Source organism: Orbicella faveolata, unplaced genomic scaffold (assembly GCF_042242905.1).
Source record: "Orbicella faveolata isolate gen_17 unplaced genomic scaffold, um_ofav_v1 contig_13, whole genome shotgun sequence".
NCBI lineage: Eukaryota > Metazoa > Cnidaria > Anthozoa > Scleractinia > Merulinidae > Orbicella > Orbicella faveolata.
The window spans coordinates 5,090,053-5,110,000 of record NW_028301540.1 but is presented as its reverse complement, the minus strand read 5'-3'; the positions used below and the strand labels follow the sequence as shown (position 1 = coordinate 5,110,000).

The 19,948-nt window shown below is 39.9% G+C and overlaps 3 protein-coding genes and 1 pseudogene across 5 annotated transcripts in view; all 4 read right to left on the bottom strand.

Annotated features, from left to right (window-relative positions):
- LOC110040649 (large ribosomal subunit protein eL27-like) overlaps nt 1-2,256 on the bottom strand; it is a 2,827-nt gene extending 571 nt beyond the window's left edge. Inside the window, exons 1-3 of one of the 3 annotated variants that reach the window (XM_020745921.2) lie at nt 2,182-2,256; nt 1,663-1,926; nt 340-450 (exon numbers count right to left, since the gene is read on the bottom strand). In XM_020745921.2, the coding sequence (XP_020601580.1) occupies nt 340-450; nt 1,663-1,913 (362 nt within the window). In that variant the 5' untranslated portion in view covers nt 1,914-1,926; nt 2,182-2,256. Of the gene's footprint in view, nt 1-339; nt 451-1,662; nt 1,971-2,172 lie in introns of all 3 variants that reach the window. The other 2 variants (XM_020745920.2, XM_089284197.1) reach the window with 2 other exon arrangements.
- A 5,259-nt stretch (nt 2,257-7,515) lies between these two features.
- Nucleotides 7,516-8,313, bottom strand: LOC110040630 (juxtaposed with another zinc finger protein 1-like). The gene has a single exon (XM_020745898.2). The coding sequence runs from the start codon at nt 8,220-8,222 to the stop codon at nt 7,545-7,547; it is 678 nt and encodes a 225-aa protein (XP_020601557.1). The 5' UTR covers nt 8,223-8,313; the 3' UTR covers nt 7,516-7,544.
- A 5,658-nt stretch (nt 8,314-13,971) lies between these two features.
- Nucleotides 13,972-15,257, bottom strand: LOC149114720 (uncharacterized; annotated as a pseudogene).
- Nucleotides 15,258-16,390: 1,133 nt separating this feature from the next.
- Nucleotides 16,391-18,198, bottom strand: LOC110040658 (uncharacterized). Its single transcript, XM_020745935.2, has 2 exons — nt 17,791-18,198; nt 16,391-16,697 (listed from the first exon to the last, which is right to left on the bottom strand). Exons 1-2 carry the CDS (start codon nt 18,125-18,127, stop codon nt 16,549-16,551), a joined length of 486 nt encoding a protein of 161 aa, XP_020601594.2. The 5' UTR covers nt 18,128-18,198; the 3' UTR covers nt 16,391-16,548.
- Between the last annotated feature and the right edge of the window lie 1,750 nt (nt 18,199-19,948).

The window sequence follows — 19,948 nt, the reverse complement described above, 5'->3', positions numbered from 1 at the left end:
ACTAATTTCAGACCCAGTTTTGACAAGGATGCTTTGTGCACTGTGCAGCATTGGAAAACAGAAACCTGGCTATCAGAGGATTTGGGTATTTTCTGAAACTACACAATGGTAAGTTACGGTTAAGTCTGCATGAGGTCAAAGTTTATCCCAGTTCCTGTAGCACTAAACAACTAGAACACAATGCAGACCCTGGCTAGGGCTTGAACTCAGACCACTTGATCCAGAGTCCACTGTGCTATCCATTAGATACCACACTTCCACAAGACAATTTCCAAGATAATGGGGCAACTTTATGATCTCCCAGCCTCAACAATACAGCAATTGATGTGACTAAGTTACCTTTCTTCCAATTTGACCTTAGCCTCCCTTTTGGCTTTGCGCTTTAAAGCTGGATCTCTGAAGACGTCTTTATTGATGATCTGCTTATCAAGGTTAACATCCACAGAGTATCTATGTGAAAGAAATGATTAAGTTATTAACAATCTTATTTCATAGATGCCGTCTTAAAATTATCTTGATTAAATGCCAGTTTTCAAATGAAAACACCAGGTTCTCAAATCATGAAGATCACACACTCCTGCAAATAGCGAGGATATCAGTTTACAAACATCAACATCATTTTCGATCATGTGCCATAAACACCCAAGCTTACGGCTGGCAGAAAGAGCTCTGAACCAAGTGAAATTTTACTTGCGACTGAATTTCCAACTCAGTGTTCAGTATGTGACAATGCATATATTTCTTTCAAACTTTTACAGTGAAGCATCAAAATCTACTAAGGTACTTCACAAGACAGCTCAAAAACAACAGATTTTTTTTATCGTAACTTGCTGTAATATAAACAGTCCATGATCCAGTAGTTTGAAACTTTTAATTGAAATTTTTACTTGATCATAAATATTCGATGCAACTGGAAAGAGCAGCTCAAAAGAAGTATTTCAGCCAACTTTTAGAATGAAATCTTAAATGGAAGTGAAGTGACAGTCAATTGAAAAACACTCGATCTTCACATATTTCCCTTGTTGTCATCCCTTTTTGCCAAACAGGTCATCTGTAAGACTATTGTGTCACAGTGCTCATGATGTCACTTGCTGGATTCAAATGCACCTCTGCTTACTAGCTTTATAGCAACATTTTTGGATACCCACATTCCTTATCATCAGCTTGCAATGATTTGCTTAAACATGCACATTCTCATAAAAATGTTCTCATAAAATCAACAGCAAACTTTCAAAGTTTGTCTAAAACAAGATAAGCCATTGACTGCATGACTTCGCAGAACAAACTTTCAGAGTTTGCTGGTTCATCACTAGCTGTTTGCTCAAGTATCATAATTTGCAAGTTTTACTACAACAACAAGGTTTTGTACAAAGTAGTGCAAATGGCTTAAATGGTAGGCAATCAGTTTTTGAATATTTCTGATTATTTATTTTTGACCAACTGAAAAATTGACAAAAATTAAGATTTCTTTATATCTTCCATTCATTTTTTTTTTTTCACTTGTTTATTTAGCTATTTGCAATTTTGTATCTAGCTTAAGATTATTACTGTGCCTGGGCTGATATTCTTACCCAATGGGTTGAATTTATTATAAGGAAACAAGAAGTCTGGGACTGGTTACTGGTCAAATCGTAACACAACTCGGAATGAATCGAGACTCACCTTGTAGGCATAAGATGGTTGTAGTTATAAACCTTCACGAAAGGCTTTATTCTAGACCTCTTCGCTGTCTTCTTCTTGCTCATTTTCTTTGTTACCTTCAGAGGATAACGAGAAATTCCAGCAACGAGCGCGTGACCATAAGGTTTATCGGTAGTACCATCGTCGTAGTTTTTCACAATTACTGCTTTCTTGCCGGCATAACGCCCATTTAAAACCAACACAACCTTGCCAGACTTGATGAATTTCCCCATGGTATGGAGGAATCTGTAAAATATGTATTCAACAGAGTTTTAGCGCGGTATAACAAGCTGAAAAGAGATGATAAAATAGAACTGTGAACGACTTCAACTGAATATTTGCAACAAAATTTCGCTAGATTGCTGTGCCACATTTTCTTATAATTTTAGAACTGAACATTGCTCTGAAGCTCAAGATTTAAGTAACTGGTAAAGGTACGAAAAAGCTTCATGTTTGAAGCAGATGGAAGTGGATTGTTGCAGACAACATCACCTCACTTACCAGCAAAGATGGCGACGAAAAGAGAGAGAGAGCGAGTATTGGGGACAGCCGCTGACAAGGAACATCGCGGGTGTCAGTGTCATGGTAACACAGGATCCCCAATCATTAAATTACAGAGTTTGTATTGGAACTTATGTAAAGCCGACCACAGCCTCCGTATAATTCAATTCCTATTTCATTAAATTAATAAATTGTCATCTTACAATGTCACAATGCACTGCAATGGTGATATCATGTATTTTGATTCAACAGAAAATTCTCAGGATATACAGTTGAACAAATGGTGGAGGACAGGGGAAAGTGACCATGTATTTTATTTGAGTCTGTCCTCAGGGTAGAATTGCAAGAGTGCCATCATAAAATGTGGCTTAAATAGTACTCAGCATACCAAGGAAGCCAGAGAAATTTGCTGGCCTAGATCAGTAATGGGTTGTCAGTATCTTGTAATTCCACCCAATTCCCAGGGAGGTAAAGGCAAAGTCTGCATGCGAGCCAAGTGGCCCATCAGGCCAGAGCTTATCCCGGTTTCTGTAACATGGAGCGACTAGGAGTATTTCTACTCCCCCCTGGATGGGATGCTAGTCCATCGCAGGGTTACCCCCAGCATTAAGTTCGCCGGTACCCATTTATACACCTGGGTGGAGAGAGGCACTGTGAGAGTTAAGTGTCTTGCCCAAGAACACAACACAATGTCCCCGGCCAGGGCTTGAACCCAGACCGCTCGATCCGGAGACGAGCGCACTAACCATGAGGCTACCGCACCTCCCACAATTTTTTCCAGGGAGGACTCCCATAAAAAAGGGTGGGTGTGCTTGTCGGAAATATAATTATGAAAACAACCCCCAAGAGGTACCAAGATCCCACTTTGTGGGTGTGGCTTGAAATTTTTTTCACCCCTAAGACATACTAATTCTAAAACAGTAAGTTATCTCCTGTCATATTTTTTATAGCTTAATACCCTAAAAGGTACTGCAAAAGCTCCCACTGTGAACCTTTTGAGGGTAACCACCCTAAGAGGTACCAAAACCTGTCCTTTAACCCCTAAAATGTACAATGAGCACCCCTGCCCGTTTTATATGGGAGTCACTCTCTCCCAGGGTCACTGTTGCGAAAGACATCAGTTTTAAAAAATCTCTGACAAAAATGAAATTTCTCTGACCAAATAGATACAAAAGTTCAGATACTGAGTCAGGCTCTCACCACACCCTGATACTCGAGCATATAAAGTCAAGTACACTCCACCTCCCTCCACCAAGGCTGTTCTCCAACATGTGAGGTTATCTATTCTTGATATATTGTATTTGTTCAAAATCAGAAGCAGTTTTAAATAGCTTTCTTAGAAAGACAAGCAGCTTGAGCAGATAACGCAGATTTTATTTTTTTTTATAGATAGGGTCCAGGAATAAAAGGCCTGCAAGCCCACTCATGACTAGGGTTGGATCCAAAAAATTCAGATAGAGGGGCAGAAGAAATAGGCCCTTTGCAGCTAAGCCATCACGTGACCTATTTTTCATAAAATTATGGGCTATAACTTAATGAATGCCAGAAATGGAAAAAGCATGTCGAAAATATCAAAATGGCCAAGTTTGAGGCCCCCATCATTAAAGAAGGAGATTTTGTGACAGTCCGAATTTTTAAAAGAATAAGAAGATTTGTATGGAAAAAGTTGCTGGAGAGCAAGACCTTGCTCTCCAGCAACATTTTCCATACAAATCCTCTAAATTTTCCGAAAATTCAAACTGTCGTATAAACTTGCTCTTTAATTCCAGGGACCTCAAACTTGGTCATTTTAGTATTTTCGATGTGCTCTTTCCATTTCTGGCATTCTTTAAGTTATAGCCCATAATATAACAATTTTCTGGGAAAAATTTGGTCACGTGACCCCAGCTGCAAAGGGCCTATTGCGGCAGAGTGCAGGGCAGCCCCCTAAACCTAATGAAAAATTCGCTCTTTAAGACTGTTGGTCTATTTTTTCAATAATACAACAAAACACGGGCCCAGCCCCCTTGTACCTCACCTAAATCTACCCCTGATGATGTCTGAGTAACCAAAGGTGAGTTAGGCATGAAAAAAATGACTTGACTTCAAAAAGTGGTGTAATGACCATGTGGTAAACATGCAAGACACAATGAACTCAACATATTTAGTATTTTTTCATGGTCTGGTCCCATTGCGACCACCTCTCGTAAGTGACTACCTCTCCTCAGCCACCAGTTTTCCAAAATACAACTATATCTGGAAACTTTTGTAAAGGACCACCTCTCATAAGTGACCGCAACCACTTTAAGAGCTTAAAGTTTGAACTTTACCTCCCATAAGCGACCATTTAACAGATAATAGAGCCGAAATGGGATAATAAGGTGTTGTGACATTATCATATTCCTGAGTTGTACTAGCCTGCGAATACAGCCGCCTCTCATTAGCTCCCACTACCAAGTGCATTTTGCACATAGTAGCAAGAGCGAATGAGAGGCGGCTGTATTCGCAGGCTAACTTTTCACATAAATGAAACATTTAAACATGGGGTACCATATGCTAATGAGGCAGAATTTTGACCCAATATTGTCTAAGCTCTCGTAAGTGGCCAACTAGGCTTGAGATTTTAGGTGGTCACCTGCAGTAAGTTCAACTGTAGGCATCGAACATTGAATGATTTGTAGTCAGTCATTTGAAGTTTGGCACAACTTTTGCATCAAAAAGTAAAATGCAGTTGATATTGTTTTTGTAAAGTTGCTCTCAAAGTGATTTGATCAAGAAGCACAGACAAGTGCTAAAACAATGAGCTCCTCTGTTTAGGGAGGGAGCTTGTGATTTGAGTGTCTTCCCTACAAGTTAAGAATATTGTCACAACTCACTAAAACAATATCATGTTATACCTTGGGCATGAAATTCACACTATTGGTCACACTGCCAAACTTCAAAGGATTTGACAATGAATCCCCATGGAGGTAGTACTCCCAGAAAAATTGGGTGGGGGTGTGCGGCTTACTTCCCAAAACCCTTACCCTATTTATGACCAAAATCTGTGATTTTCCCTACCCTATTTAAGACCCGACCAAAAATTTGATACCCTATTTATGACCCTTACAGTTGGCACAGTTGCCCTAGACACAATTTATAAAGGGCTTTTGTCAATGATCTTGTCGATAATGATGAAAAAGTAGCTTCTTCCAAAAACATTCCCAATTCAAGACTAGAGACTGTGCAAAACTATACCCTATTTATCACCAAAATGGCCAAAATCAGTTCCCCATTTGTGACCAAAACGACTGAAAAACCATACCTTTTGGGGCCGCACATACCTGTATAGCCCATATTTATAAGGGATTACCCCCCCCCCCCCCAAATCAATCATGCAATGTTCTCTTGTGAACCAAGAGTAAGTAGAAATACAAGCCAGGGTTAGCGATCTGAACAGTGGCAACATAGGTTTAGTAAGAAGCATAATATGAATCTATTAATGCTCTACCATGAATGCCCTTCTCTTGTTGGCTATGCTACTCATATATACTATGTAGATAGTAAGTAGCCTGGCAGTGTGCAGTTGTTAACCAAATGGCAGACCTTTCTTTGCATTTTTGAAGTGTCTCTGATGAGGTTGCTTTCAGTGTTTTGAACAACTAGTAGATTTATACCAAAACTTAGCTCATTCGCACTCGATTTCTATCACATGATAGTTGACGAGGGCACAGTCCTCGTCAACAATATGGAACTCATGGGTGAATCGCGATAGAAATTGAGAGTGCATAATCTTGAAATTATTGTCATAAGAAACCTTGGGCTTTGAAACCTCTTTCGCATTGGAATTTAGCAAGACTCTCTATGCAGAGGGTAAGGGTATTTTCTGAAGACACACATTACCAGCCACTGTTTTGGGAAATGATCCAGTGTTCCTGACCCACCACTCACCCCTTGGGGAGGAACGCTGCTGGAATGGAGGTAAAGGTAAGGTAAAGTCTGCATACGAGCCAAGTGACCCATCAGGCCAGAACTTATCCCGGTTTCTGTAGCATGAAGCGACTAGGAGTATTTCTACTCCCCCCTGGATGGGATGCTAGTCCATCGCAGGGTTACCCCCAGCATTAAATTCGCTGGTGCCCATTTATACACCTGGGTGGAGAGAGGCACTGTGAGAGTTAAGTGTCTTGCCCAAGAACACAACACAATGTCCCCGGCCAGGGCTCAAACCCGGACCGCTTGATCCGGAGACGAGCGCACTAACCATGAGGATCGGAGAGCGCTGTGGAAATTGAGCCTCATGCTCTTCCACTTGCAAAAACTTGCTCTTAGGTAAGTGAAACTGATGCTGGTTGGTTCGCTTTAGCTTTGACCAAAGAGCCCACTCTAGATTGTGAAACTTTTGTTTCTTTAATGATCTTCTTGATCACAGACTAGACTTAAAACAGTCTAATATGTACGTTGCAATGATCAATTGAAACGGGAGATTTATCCCTGTTTTGTTTGATAAAAGATTGGCTTCAATATTTTGATGTTTGGACCAAAAATATTGAAAAGAAATATATGGTATTCTACCATAATTAATAACTTATTTCCTGATATTAAATTATATTAGGATCCTTTTGTCACTTTACATTCACAGGCATAAGTTAAAGTTCTATATACAACACGCCAAGTAAAGGAAATCAACGTAGATTCAAAACCTTTCAAAACGCGCTTTTAGACAGTGTCTATTTCTAAATACTCTGCTATATTACAATAATTTTAAGACCTTCTCATAAATAAATTAAACTTTATCCTTTCCAGTTAAAAGCTGAAATTGCTCTGTTTTAAGGTAGAAATTCTCGATTTATCTGGTGTAAAATCCTCACGAAGCAGACAGAGCGAGCTAAAAGTAACCATTTCGATCTCAAGTTTATACAAAGTACACGTTTCCTCCTCGAGCAAATATTACACAGTAATTTCGTGAAGACGTATAGAATTATCCGCAATCTGATGTTAATAACTGATCCGATGAGACAAGAAAAAAGACTTACACTGGCGGCAAACTGTGGAAGATGAGAGGAAGTTCATCATTAACACAGGTCAAGAGAGCAACCGTGAAATGATTACGGCCTTGCCAACCACGTATTCCCAAAGGGCAAGACTCGATGACAAGAACCAAGATATCTTCCTTGTAGAAACCACTAGATGGGACTGAACAATCCTATCTGGTAAGATCAAAGATGTCGATGAAACACCGCATAAAGCGCAGCTTATGCCAGACAGCAACGAACGAAACAGCAGTTCCGTGTCGTGAAGAGAACCATGTTCCCAATGGGGAAAGACTTGTACATAAACACGAAAACATATCCTTCATTACTTTCGCTCCCACAATTTTCAAAACACATCTTTGATCCTTATTTTCACGCTACGTTCTCAAGTTCGTGGGGCATTGAATGCTTCGGGCCTGTAGAATGTTGCGTTACTATATGGTGCCGAAGGCCACTTGGGCTCTTGTAGCTTTTCCCACAATGGCATTTATGAGCTTTCTTCGGTCGACTCGAGTCCTTTCTGTGGCCGTATTTCGCATGGTATTTAATCCCGTTGACATTCTTGTAACGCTTTCCGCATCCAGGAACTGGACAAACATATCTTTTTCCCTCCCCATCATCTGTTGCCACAGCGTTTAATACCAGATCGTTTGCGAAACTATCAGAAGTCCAAGAATCATCGCTATTATCACTCAAATTACCATCTTCGTCTGCCCCGTCCAGCGGATCTGGGTTATTTATTGCCTGTATAGTTATCTTAGGAGGGGTCGATCGCTTCTTTTTCACAACGCTGTGGTCAGGGCTTGGCGTGGCTGGCTCGGTAGCAGTCAAAACTGGCTCCTTCTGTTTAGCATTGCGTGCAGCATCGGTGAAGAAACAGTTGATGTACGAAAGCGGCAGAGCGGCTGGCTGTGCTGCCTCTTGTTTCTCGAGGACTCTCGGGTCTTTCTCGATATGTACCACTTCGATATGGTCGATTAGCTCTAATAAGGAAGTACACTGCTTGCCACAACCGTGCCATAAACAGGAATAGCGGTAAAATGCGGCCATGTTTTCTCTGCTCGCATCTGTTTCCACCAGTCTGATCTGACAGTGGCGCCATTACATCATCGCGAAGCTTTTCAAACTTTTGACGTCAGAGCAGCCATTGCGCAATCAAGTTCTCTCCAGATGTTTCTCGCAACACGTGGACTGCACGTGGTGAAGTTTTGTGTTGAGGGGCGGTTGACAGCAGGTGTAATAAAAAATAACAAAGGATCAATCTCAAATACATGATGGGTAAACAAAGCCAAAACTTCAAATCTCAAACAACAACATTATGTAAGAGTAAAATATGAAAATATAACAGAAATCATTTTTTCTAGGAAATCCCAAAGCATATATGCAATAAATCTGATAAATCTTCATGGCTTCAACGAAACCTGTTGGCAAAACACACTCATGGCAATTACCTGGGTGTAACAGCCACAGACAGCTGTTTTTCTCACAGTAAGGAATAATTAACAAGGCACATGCACAGTGAGGTATAAACAGACTCATAAAAAATTGTCAACCGTGCACTGCAGTTTACTCTAAAGGTCTCTAAAGGCAAGCCCAGGCAGTGGGAGAAAATATTAAATGTGGATCCACTTTTAGGGATATGTGTGACGACAGTAACTTTTCACAAATATCATAGTGGCGTTGAGTCTTCTGTCATGCAAGACTTAATGAATTAATGAATTCATTTCTAGTTATTTGTTTCATTCTTCACTTAGTTAAATACTATTCGACTTCATTTCTAACTACAAAACTCAGATCCTGAATGGTTTCATGTCTGGCTTCACATGAAGCTTTGGTCTCATCTTTAACTTGTTTCTCCTCATTACAGCAAAGTTTCACAAGAATAAATTGCAAAATCATGAAAATATGGCAAGCATTGCCGCCTAGCATACATTTCTTTGTAAAAAAATTGTCAGGTTTGGGGTCCCATATTTTTCATGAGTTTGCAGCAGATTTTTATGAAACTTTGTATATTTACTGACATGATTAATAATTATCGATCTATGGAGGCAGTAATTTGTTTCAAAGAAAAACAAATTACATGGAAAAATTGATGATATTGCATGACATCATCAAAATGGTAAAATCATCAACTCTGAAAAACCTGACGACCATCCTGTTTACTTAATTCATACCAGTCAAATCTGACCACAAGTCGTTGCTGCAGTAACTCATTAGTCCATCATTATATAAATAATGGTATTGTGAGTATAACAAAATTCTTGATCATGATTGGTTGTCCGCATGACTATTTGTCATGTTATTGGCACATGGTCATGTGGGTGTCCAATAAATGGTATTCAATTTTTGACCTTTTGTAATTGGAAACCTGTAATCAGATATCTTGGCCATTTGCACGTCAATTACATTCACTTTGATGGACTCTTTCTTAGTGTTCTCAACAGTTTCTACAATGTATGGAAAACACCACTGACTTTCTTCCTCAGAAGTTCTCAAAAGACTTTCTTAATAATCTGATAATTTGTTATTGATATGAGTAATTAGTAATAGTGAAGCACGCAAGTGCTGTCATAACTCAAACTCAGACAAACAAAACAGAATTGTGGAAAATTTGACACTTTTTCAAGTGCATAACCAAGCGTTCATTTTCCTCTTGTTTCTCTCAGAACACACTTACGTTGTCTGACTCTTGCGGGGTTCCAACAATTTGCATTCTATTTTTAGACTTTGCGTGTTTCATTATTGGACCAAGTGGAGCAGAATTCAGGGAGAAATCTCTTAGTTTCAAATGGGCCTCACGCTTTACACTTGTCCGATTTTGAAATTACTTGCCCGATTACTCCCTAAATTGTACTCCAATCGGTCCAATTACTATAATTAATACAGCAGCTATCAATGGCATTATTTGAAACAATACAGAAATACTCACAAGTTATCTTTTCTAGCCATAAAATAAACTGTCATGTATTAAAACTCTCTCTCATTTGATCTCAATCAATTCTATTGGAAGGTCTCATTATTTTCCATTTTCAATGCAGGTGAGACCAAGAAAATATTTTACACGTAAATTATGTTTATGGGAAGATATCAGCACATTTCTTTCTATTTATTAACAAAACAGACTCTGTAAAAACTAACACAAGTAAACCAATTACAATACAGTAGCTAACACATTACAAAACAACAAAAAGCTTACACTTCTTGCAGCATCCTACATCAGCACAATAAATCTCTGCATTGCAGTTGAATGAACTACAAGTTTTAAATACAGTACATGATAACATGATAGCATATGTTGTAGCTGGTTATTTTGTTCTTTAGGTCAGAATGGTTTCAACCTACGTTAATTTGTGTCAAAAGGGAAGAGTGAGTCTGAGACCAATAACTTATTAAACCAACACACATGAGCAAATTCGCCACAAGAACTAGTGTGGCCCAGTGCAGATGAAGGTGGACTACAAAGTCAGCAGTCCAGTGTTTAAATTTAGGAGAGTACAAAATAATAAAAGAATGGGGGGGTTAGGGTTAGGGTTACAGTTAGTGAGCTTGATATGGGATCATGCATGGCAGGGTAGGGTAGGGTAGGGTTTGAGGGGGGTGGGTGGAGTATATGGTAGCGGTTATTCTTTTAAGAGCCCCCCAAAATACAAAAAAATAAATAAACTGGTTTGAAAACAATTTACCTACAATCTTGGACAGAATAAAAAGGAACAATTAACCCCCTTCCCCCCCAAAGCAATGATGAAGGCGCGAAGGAGCAAAAATGCGCCATTTTGGCATCATTGAAATGGGGGGAAGGGGTGGTCCAGGTGTTCCATTTATTTTGTCCAAGATTGTATTCAGGCTGTGAACGTCACGAAACAGTGGCAGCGGGTAATTAGAAAGTCATCAGTCAACTCGTTTATCGCGAGTGAACACAGCTCTCTGACGCAGTCACGTGCGTCATCTGTTTATGGTGTGTACTCTAAGTTAAGGCATTACACGAGGGATATTTTCGGCAACAAGGAGAATATATAATGGTAAATTGTTATGCGACTTTCGGAAATAGCAGAGGAGGTGAGAAAGAACATTGTCCTCACCAAGAAATACCTTAGAACATGCCAGGGAGAAAAAGAATACCCGAGGAAACAAAAGCTACAGTTAGAGTGCTTAAAAGTAGTACATATCTCACGCTAGACGAAATTGCTCTACGATGTAGAATTTCCAAAACAAGTGTTCAACGCATAGCAAGCGCAAAAGACAAAGTGCCAGAGAACCGTTGGCAGTTTTGTGGAAGGAACAAAAAACTCCCTCCAGAACAAGAGGCATTAATTCTTAGAAGTATACTAGAACTGAGGGACGAAGAGGGCTCATTTTCCTCACGACCTCTGATGGAGCGTACAGGAATTCGTCATGTCACCAACCGAACTGTTAGGCGTTTACTAAATAGAAATGGTTACTTCTTCCTCCAGGCATGCAAAAAGGGGCTAATGAGTCAGACGGACAAAGACCATAGAGTGGAGTTTGCCCGAAAAATGCAAGCAGAATACTCCCCGAGTGTTTGGACAGACTCTGTCGCTTTCTACTTGGATGGTGTCTCATTCGTGTACAAGACTAATCCACTGGACCAAGCTCGCGCCCCAAAAGGAAGAGTGTGGAGGAAAAGATCTGAAGGCCTGACACGAGGGTGTTTGGCAAAAGGCAGTAAATCCGGAACGGGAGGAAAAGTGGCCAAGTTCATGGTAGCAATAAGTCACGGCAAAGGAGTGCTAGTTTGTGAAAGATACGAGAAAATGGATGGAAACTATTTCGCATCTTTTATTGACCAGCATTTCAACACTATGTTTGAACGATCATGCAAAGGATCGAGTCGACTTTGGCTGCAAGACGGTGATCCTTCACAAAACAGCAAAGCAGCCCGTGAGGCTATGGTTCGTTACCATTGTGAACTTTTAAAAATCCCGCCGCAAAGTCCAGACTTGAATCCGATAGAGAACATATTTCACATTGTCACTAAGAAGTTGGCAAAAGATGTGCTTGAAAGAGGCATAACATGAGAGTTTTGAACAGTTTTGTGAAAGGGTACAAAGAATGATCCGTGGTATTTCACAACAACTGATAGATAGAACTATACAGTCTATGAGTGTTTGTGTGGCCGGCATAATACGGAATAGTGGTGAAAGACTAAAATATTGAATTTTAAGATGTGACTGTAGGGTATTTGAATATGCCCTTTGCAGCTAAGCCATCACGTGACCTACTTTTCATAAAATTATGGGCTATAACTTAACGAATGCCAGAAATGGAAAAAGCATGTCGAAAATATCAAAATGGCCAAGTTTGAGGCCCCCATCATCAGAGAATGAGATTTTATGATGGTCTGAATTTTTGAAAGAATAAGAAGATTTGTATGGGAAAATGTTGCTGGAGAGCAAGACCTTGCTCTCCAGCAACATTTTCCATACGAATCCTCTAAATTTTCCGAAAATTCAAACTATGGTATAAACTTACTCGTTTTTTCCTGGGGCCTCAAACTTGGCTTCTTTGGTATTTTCGATGCGCTCTTTCCATTTCTGGCATTCTTTAAGTTATAGCCCATAATACAAAAATTTTTTAGGAAAAATTTGGTCACGTGACCCCAGCTGCAAAGGGCCTATTATGTTTAAATGACATTTGGACGTTTTTGCGACAGTTTACGATATATTCCACACGATTTAAGCCTGTTTGTGACAGTTTTTTAACGATTTATTACGGTTACTGGCTAATTTAAATAAAATATGAATTAATGTTTGTTATTTATTTTTTAAAAGTCGAAATCGTCAAAAATGGTTTAAAATCGCTGTTAATTGTTTGGAAATCGTGTCTATGTACAAATTTGTAAACAAAAATCGTTTTCAATTTTCAAACACAAAAATATCTTAAGAACAGAATAAAATATTAGCCGACAAATATCGCCAATGAAACGTTTATTTTCCTTAAAATAGCGCAGTTTACTGTACTTCTGCATTGCTGGCGCTCGAGTGTAGCGCGTGAAACCTATGATAGTTGAAATGTCACGAGCAACGAGGGTTCATCTATCGCACCCGTCTAGTTCCACTGGTTTATCTTTTCTTTCTTTTTTTTTTTTTTTCTTCTTTTTCTTTTTCTGTTCGTGTTATCTTATTTAGGGAAATTTGTTCTCTTAAACAGTTTGTTCAAGCCAAACTTATTTTTTATTGTTCCTATTCTCTTTTATTACTGTGACTTTTCGTTAAGAAGTGGTGTAATGTAGTTTACCTTGGACTTGATAACTTAACAACTTTATTTCATTCAATATTCTATTCTATATGAATATCTTTTACAATCCAATAGTAAAATTACTTCTCCACTGATAACTTACATTCAGTTGGGAAATTGACAAATGAATACACAAATCGCAAGCGATTACTTTCTGACTAGTTCATCGAAAAAATTCATTGATTCATTTATTGCCGTAAAATAAATTCAGCAAAACATCTAGCACACGGTTGAATGGGCAATTATTGTTCGTTCTGCGGAATCTGCCTCTGAAACTGAAAAGCCTTCCATCGTACTGCCATCATTTCTGTCTCCATCTGGTCGATGACCCCTCCCTTGACGTATATGAAATCGTGCTTTGTGGTGCAAAAAATCGGGGTGTTGTTGTGAAATTCCAGATCTTTAGAAAAATGTGATTTTGGAGCCGGGAGATGCACCGACTGGCCCTCGAGCATTAATAGTAAATCGTGTCACTGGATAATCTGTGTATTCCATCTGAAGTTGTTTAAGAAAATGACCTCTGCCTTTTCTGCCCCTACCCAGGCAAAAGTGGATGTGGCGGGATTAGTGAAAGACTTGTAAACAATGTTTAATGGATTAAGTAAAAATGTCTTGCCTGTATTGGCAGGGCCCTTGATTAAAATGTTGCGAAATTTTCCCCTCCCCTGTTCTAGGAGATCTTTCACAGCCGCGGTAAAAACTTCAATTGGCACGTGGTTCCACATAAGTAGCTGTTGAGCGCATTCCGCCCACCGGCCGTAACACTCAGCGGTGCAAGGGTCTTGCAGACATTTTTCCAAGATCTGAAGTCTTGTTAGCTTACTTCTCTCTAGCACTTCACTCGCCTTCTCCATCTTCCAGGCCGTTGAAATGCATTCCTCTACAACTCTGTTTCCTCTGTTCATCACGAACTCTGCTAGATCGGTCTTCCCCTCAGCCTTTTGGGCGCTCGCGAGCGCGAGTAGTTCAGTTCGGTTTTGAATTTTCTTTTCAAGTATTATGTTTGACACTTCATAACAACTTAAGCGTCTCGATCGCTTTCGCTTTACTGACATGTTACTGACGTTTCTCCCCGTCATCCAAGAGCGGCCATCTTCTTGATCTCTTTCTTTACTTCCTTCGCTTTCTCTGCCACTTGTGTATCTGACGTTGAATCATGAAAATCCGCGGTCGGTCATCGTCGCTTTGCCTGCGCTTGACTTGCGGCCATTGTCCTAGGTGGACCTGAGTTGCTTAAATCTGGATGGCCAGCAGACTGGATGAAATCTTCATCTTCTTTGGTGGTGTACAACCATGCCAAATAGTAGTTGGTGTGCCGGTTAGAAAAGTGAACATAAACATTCCACTTGTTCTTTAAATATTGCCATATCGGCAGCCACCTCTTAATCTTGTTTAGTTTAATGACCATGTGATAATGCTTCCCTTGCTTTTTATGATTTTCCTGGCTACAAGTCCATTGAATTACTTTCGATTTCGGTCCCTCGCAATTCAAAACCGCCTCACAAACGCCACCTGTGAACGACTGTCTGTCCGGGAAAATGCTGAGATCAGCTTGGCTGTAGGTTATTAAGTACACGCTTCTCACTTTGGCTGGCTGCAGTTCGTTATCGGAACTTTCGGACTGTGAACTACTAGATACATACTGAGAGAGTAACTCCATCGTTATGTTCCGACGAACTTCTTTGACAAGTATAAGCATAAATATGGAACCGTTACGCTACTTTTAATTTCTCGCGCAATAATTCCAAAAGCATTCTTCAAACAGAATAGAAAGCCGACTAAGTTAAGGCATGAACTTGACAATTTCACTCTGAACATCGCACGCATTTATGCATCTTTTGTTTAAAGTATGTAAAACGCTTAAAATAGCACTTGATTAAGTGTCATAGAAATCACTTTTTCAATCTCGACTGGGTATGCCTTCACCGTAAGGTTTGCGTTCTGATGTACAGTGAATCTTTTAAGCGTGCAACTGCTACAATAGTCCTGCCACTGCCATAAATAACACACCTAGTCACGCCAGTATGAATCTCGGACAATCTTGGACAGAATAAAAAGGAACAATTAACCCCCTTCCCCCCCCAAAGCAATGATGAAGGCGCGAAGGAGCAAAAATGCACCATTTTGGCATCATTGAAATGGGGGGGAGGGGTGGTCCAGGTGTTCCATTTATTTTGTCCAAGATTGTAGGTTGAAACAATTAATCTAGGTTGAAATCATTCTCACCTAAAGAACAAATTGACTTTGTAGTGATCACAAAAACTAATAAATTGATTAGTAATGAAGGAGGCAGAGGTTTGATTTCTGCCTAAAGTAAATTGATGTGTGTCAAAAGTTGACTGCAAACTGTAATAAACAACAACGTTGATGAAGTTTAGTATTAAGGTATATTCTTACAGGTTTTCACTGCAGTCCCAAAGAACCAGCAGGGCGAGTCAAAATACAAAGTACAAGGGAAGACGAGTAAAAATATACAGTGTTGCTACACTCTGAAATGCTCAACCAACTTTGATCTGGGCTTTGTGTTATCAGTGGTAGATCCAGACCTTGAGCTAAGGAGGGGGGGGGGGGTGGGGGGCAGTTTTGTTTTGCTTGCCCTGCTGGCTTTTCTTCCTTCTGTGATTTCTTCTTTTGTTACCAAAAATAAAGGTGGGGCAGATCTTCCAGGCCCTTCCCCTGGACCTGCCACTGGTTAAGTGCCCTCAAGGAAGCTAAGAGGACTACGAATACAGGTTTCTTCAAGCACAAACACTTTGGAGTTGTCATACTCATGACTCAAGTCACTGTTATTCATACGCTACAAATCAGTACAGTTGCACAATAAAAGCTAGACTTATTTTCAGTGTTCATTTTGGAGTTTGCAAAGCTTATGAAAATTCCAGGAATTTCATGCATCTGAAATTCACTCTTCAAGGACTTTCCAGGGCTTGAATTCTCCCTATCAAATTCAACGACGAAAAAGGTGCAAATAACCCAGCCTGTATTTATCATTTGGGACCTAGCAATTAGCCATACATTTTATTATTTACTGTTAGTAGTAGTTCATTATTCCCACCAAGGTCATCTTAGGGTTGATTGATGTCAATATGTCAGGAGCTAGCAATGATGTAGTCTGCTTAAGTTATGTACTCTGCACCAATCCACGACTTTGAGGATCTACTTCGTAATAAATCTTTCTGAACTTTCTCGCTGCCAGGAAGGTAAGCAAGCCCCATTTGAAAGTCATAAAGTTCCAAACACATACAATGAAGTTCCTATTGGTATTTACTCCTGTGGAATTTATACACATAAACATTTTTAATATAATTCCCTATCATACACACATAATTAACCACATTATAATGTTGTACACAATATTTAACTGTAAGAACCTCCCAGTGAATGTTGGGAACAACATGACACAGCATTTCATTTTATTTGCTTCACCATGATGCTTCACCTTGTTTATCATAAACTTGTTTGATACAGACTTTTACCTCATTGCAAACCTGCGCCCTGAAGCGTCCTTTCATAAAACAAATTCTGTACAACTTTGTACAGTACCGCCCCTGCCCCCCCTGACATTACACAGTTTCTTTACATGCCAGGGCCATACAGCCCTAAAACGGTCTTAAGACGTGGCTTTTTGATTATTACGGCATAACTTATGACATCGCGAAACTTGGCAAGTGAATGAAGGAGAGATCTCCAATTTTTTTGACAACAAGATTGAAATATAGCAGAGTTTACCCAACTAAAATATGACTGAGACAAGATTTGCTGTGTTTTGGGGTAGAGCCTAGAACACTTTTAGCTACTTTAGTCAGCTTAGTATGGGTGGCCAGAACCTCAGGTCCACTCAGGAGGAGAAGATCAGGTTGACCAAAAACAACAGTCTCTGAGGTGGAATGGAAAATTTTAATGCCTTTTATTATATGGCTAGCTGCATGAGTGGGCAAGTTGAAACAAATTGTGTGTTGTGATTGGCTACTGCGCAGGGAAGATGGCACTAACTTGTCTGCCCAGGACTACTTCCTGTGTCCTGCAAGAAAAATTTCCTCAAAACCCGTACAATAAATCCGTTATTGACCAAGCTTGCTCTGTTAAGATGACTGAATATTGGCCTCATTGTTTCTTTATGGACCTCCTCTTCGTGCACAAACACAGAAAAAAGGAACTTGGTCAATATCCAGCCATCTTGACCTCACACTTGGTAAAATAACCCATGTATCTTATGGCATGGAGAGATATAGGCCTAGAAATAAGTACCAGTAGGTAGTGAGGATGGACGCCCATGTCAATCAAATTCCCAACCCTAATTTGCAGGGCCCCTTCCCCCTCGTAACTAATAGCCGTTACGTCAGCTACACAAACTTGTACTCACCACTTTCGTGATTTTTCACTCCAAAGGCAATATTTATGATAAATCCAATAATTCCAGACCACAAACCGCCGAAGCCAATCCACATTATCACATTGAATTTGTTTCTTGTAATGACTCGTTCAAGATCGCGGCGGACAGCAAAATGCAAGTGGAGGAAAACAGTGGCAAAAATTGCTGACACACCAGCCCAGCTAGCAGCATTGTAGTTGTGATAAACCATGGCAAAAACTATACAGCCAGCAATCCCTACAGTGATTCCCACAAACGCCGCAATTATCCGCAGTACTAACTTGTAACTCTTGTAGCCTGTCCAGGCCCGTTTCAGACGCTCTCCCATGGCGATAAATAAAAGCCTGGAAAACGACAGTATAACGAAGAGGACTCAAACGTTTGCGAGATCAAGCACGTGACTTTTTGCACTCGGGACGGGAGGGTGGTTTGCCTATTAAAAGTTCAGGGGTTATTGAGGCTAAAGATGATTTTAATAAGAATAAATTAAGAAATACAGTTGACTATAAAAATACCGTAAGCGATTTTCGCTTATTTTTAACGATAATTTTACCAGTGGTATCATGGGTGACAAATAAGTCCTTAATTTTGGCGCGAAATTACAAAATCGCCATAACAACGTTTGGCGCGAAATTTCTACTACAAACAAGTCAAAAGCCCACGATTGTAAGCGTAATTTACCACCCGCGATATTAAAAGGTAATCAAATGGTATACTCGTGAAATTAGGAAATATAAAGGCTCGGGAAATTATAAGAGCTTTGACAAAACGCACGTGAAATTATTTCCTAATTTGACTTTAACGACAGGGGTCTGTCATCCAAAGTGGCTGCTTTGTGCTTTGCTCATGTTTTCTCCCGAGAACAGTCGAACGTAGATGAGAGTATCGTGTAAAAAATGTAAAAAATCACATAAATTGCAGCTCTTTACCAAGGTTCTTTTTAATTCAGTGATTAAGTTGTCGAGCGTTTCGGTAGAAAGCTGCTGCTGAAACAATCTCGTTTACGTTACTTCGCCGATGCAATACCTTTTCATCTTCCCCATTTCTACACGGCAATCGTTTGCACCTTCTTGTTTAGGATAGCTTAAGGCTTTGAACACTTTAAGGCCATCGTCATCAATAACGTCCTTGAACATGGCGAATTGATACTCGGGGCTTTCCCGCTCCATACCAAGTAATTATTACAGTATTTCTTTTTCCATAGCTTCCAGTTCTCGGAGATCTCGCTACTTAATTGACCTCAAATCTGAGGAGACGATGATATCCGGTGGAATAACATTGAAAATTGTGATGCTTTGGGCGGCGAGGCACCGGAAGTCAGTTTTCGCTCGTAGGCATTCGTAGACGGTGGACGTTATCGACGAATTTAAACTACCCTTTCGCTGCAATATGTAATATTAGATTGCAGAGAGAACCTTAAACGAACGTCATCAATCATTAATCTGGCTACTGTAACTCAAGATACACAAGGTGAACGCGTATTTTGATATATTTCTGTATGTATAGCATATATTGAAAAGCCGTTAGAGAACATAAGCGTGCATATGAGGAATGTTTCGCAAATTAGCATATTATAATCTTATATTAAGGTATGTCCGCCATTTTGAATAATCAAATCAAGCCGGTGTAAGAAACTCGTTTGTCCAGTTTGGCTATGACGTCATTGCTTTCTCACTGGCTCACAGCCAAGCCTTTTGTTCTTTCGCTTTATAAGTGCGACACCACCCGGATGGTTGGGCGGCTAGTTTACTCAACCGCAATTTACACATCTCACTTAATCTCTCTTAAAACAATACCTCGAGCTCCTGGATATATAATCAAGTATTCTTCCTCAACCGTCCCCTAAATATCCCCCACATGTGCCTACACGTCCTACCTCTCATTAACCCCTACATATACCTACACATCCTACATCTCATTAATCCACTACATATACTTACGCAGCCTACATTTCACTAATCCCCCACATATAACCTCCTCCTACATCTCATTAATCCCCCACATATACCTACACATCCTACATCTCGTTAATCCCCCACATATACCTACACATCCTACATCTCATCAATCCCCCACATATACCTACACATCCTACATCTCATTAATCCCCTACATATACCTACACAGACTACATCTCATTAATCCCCTA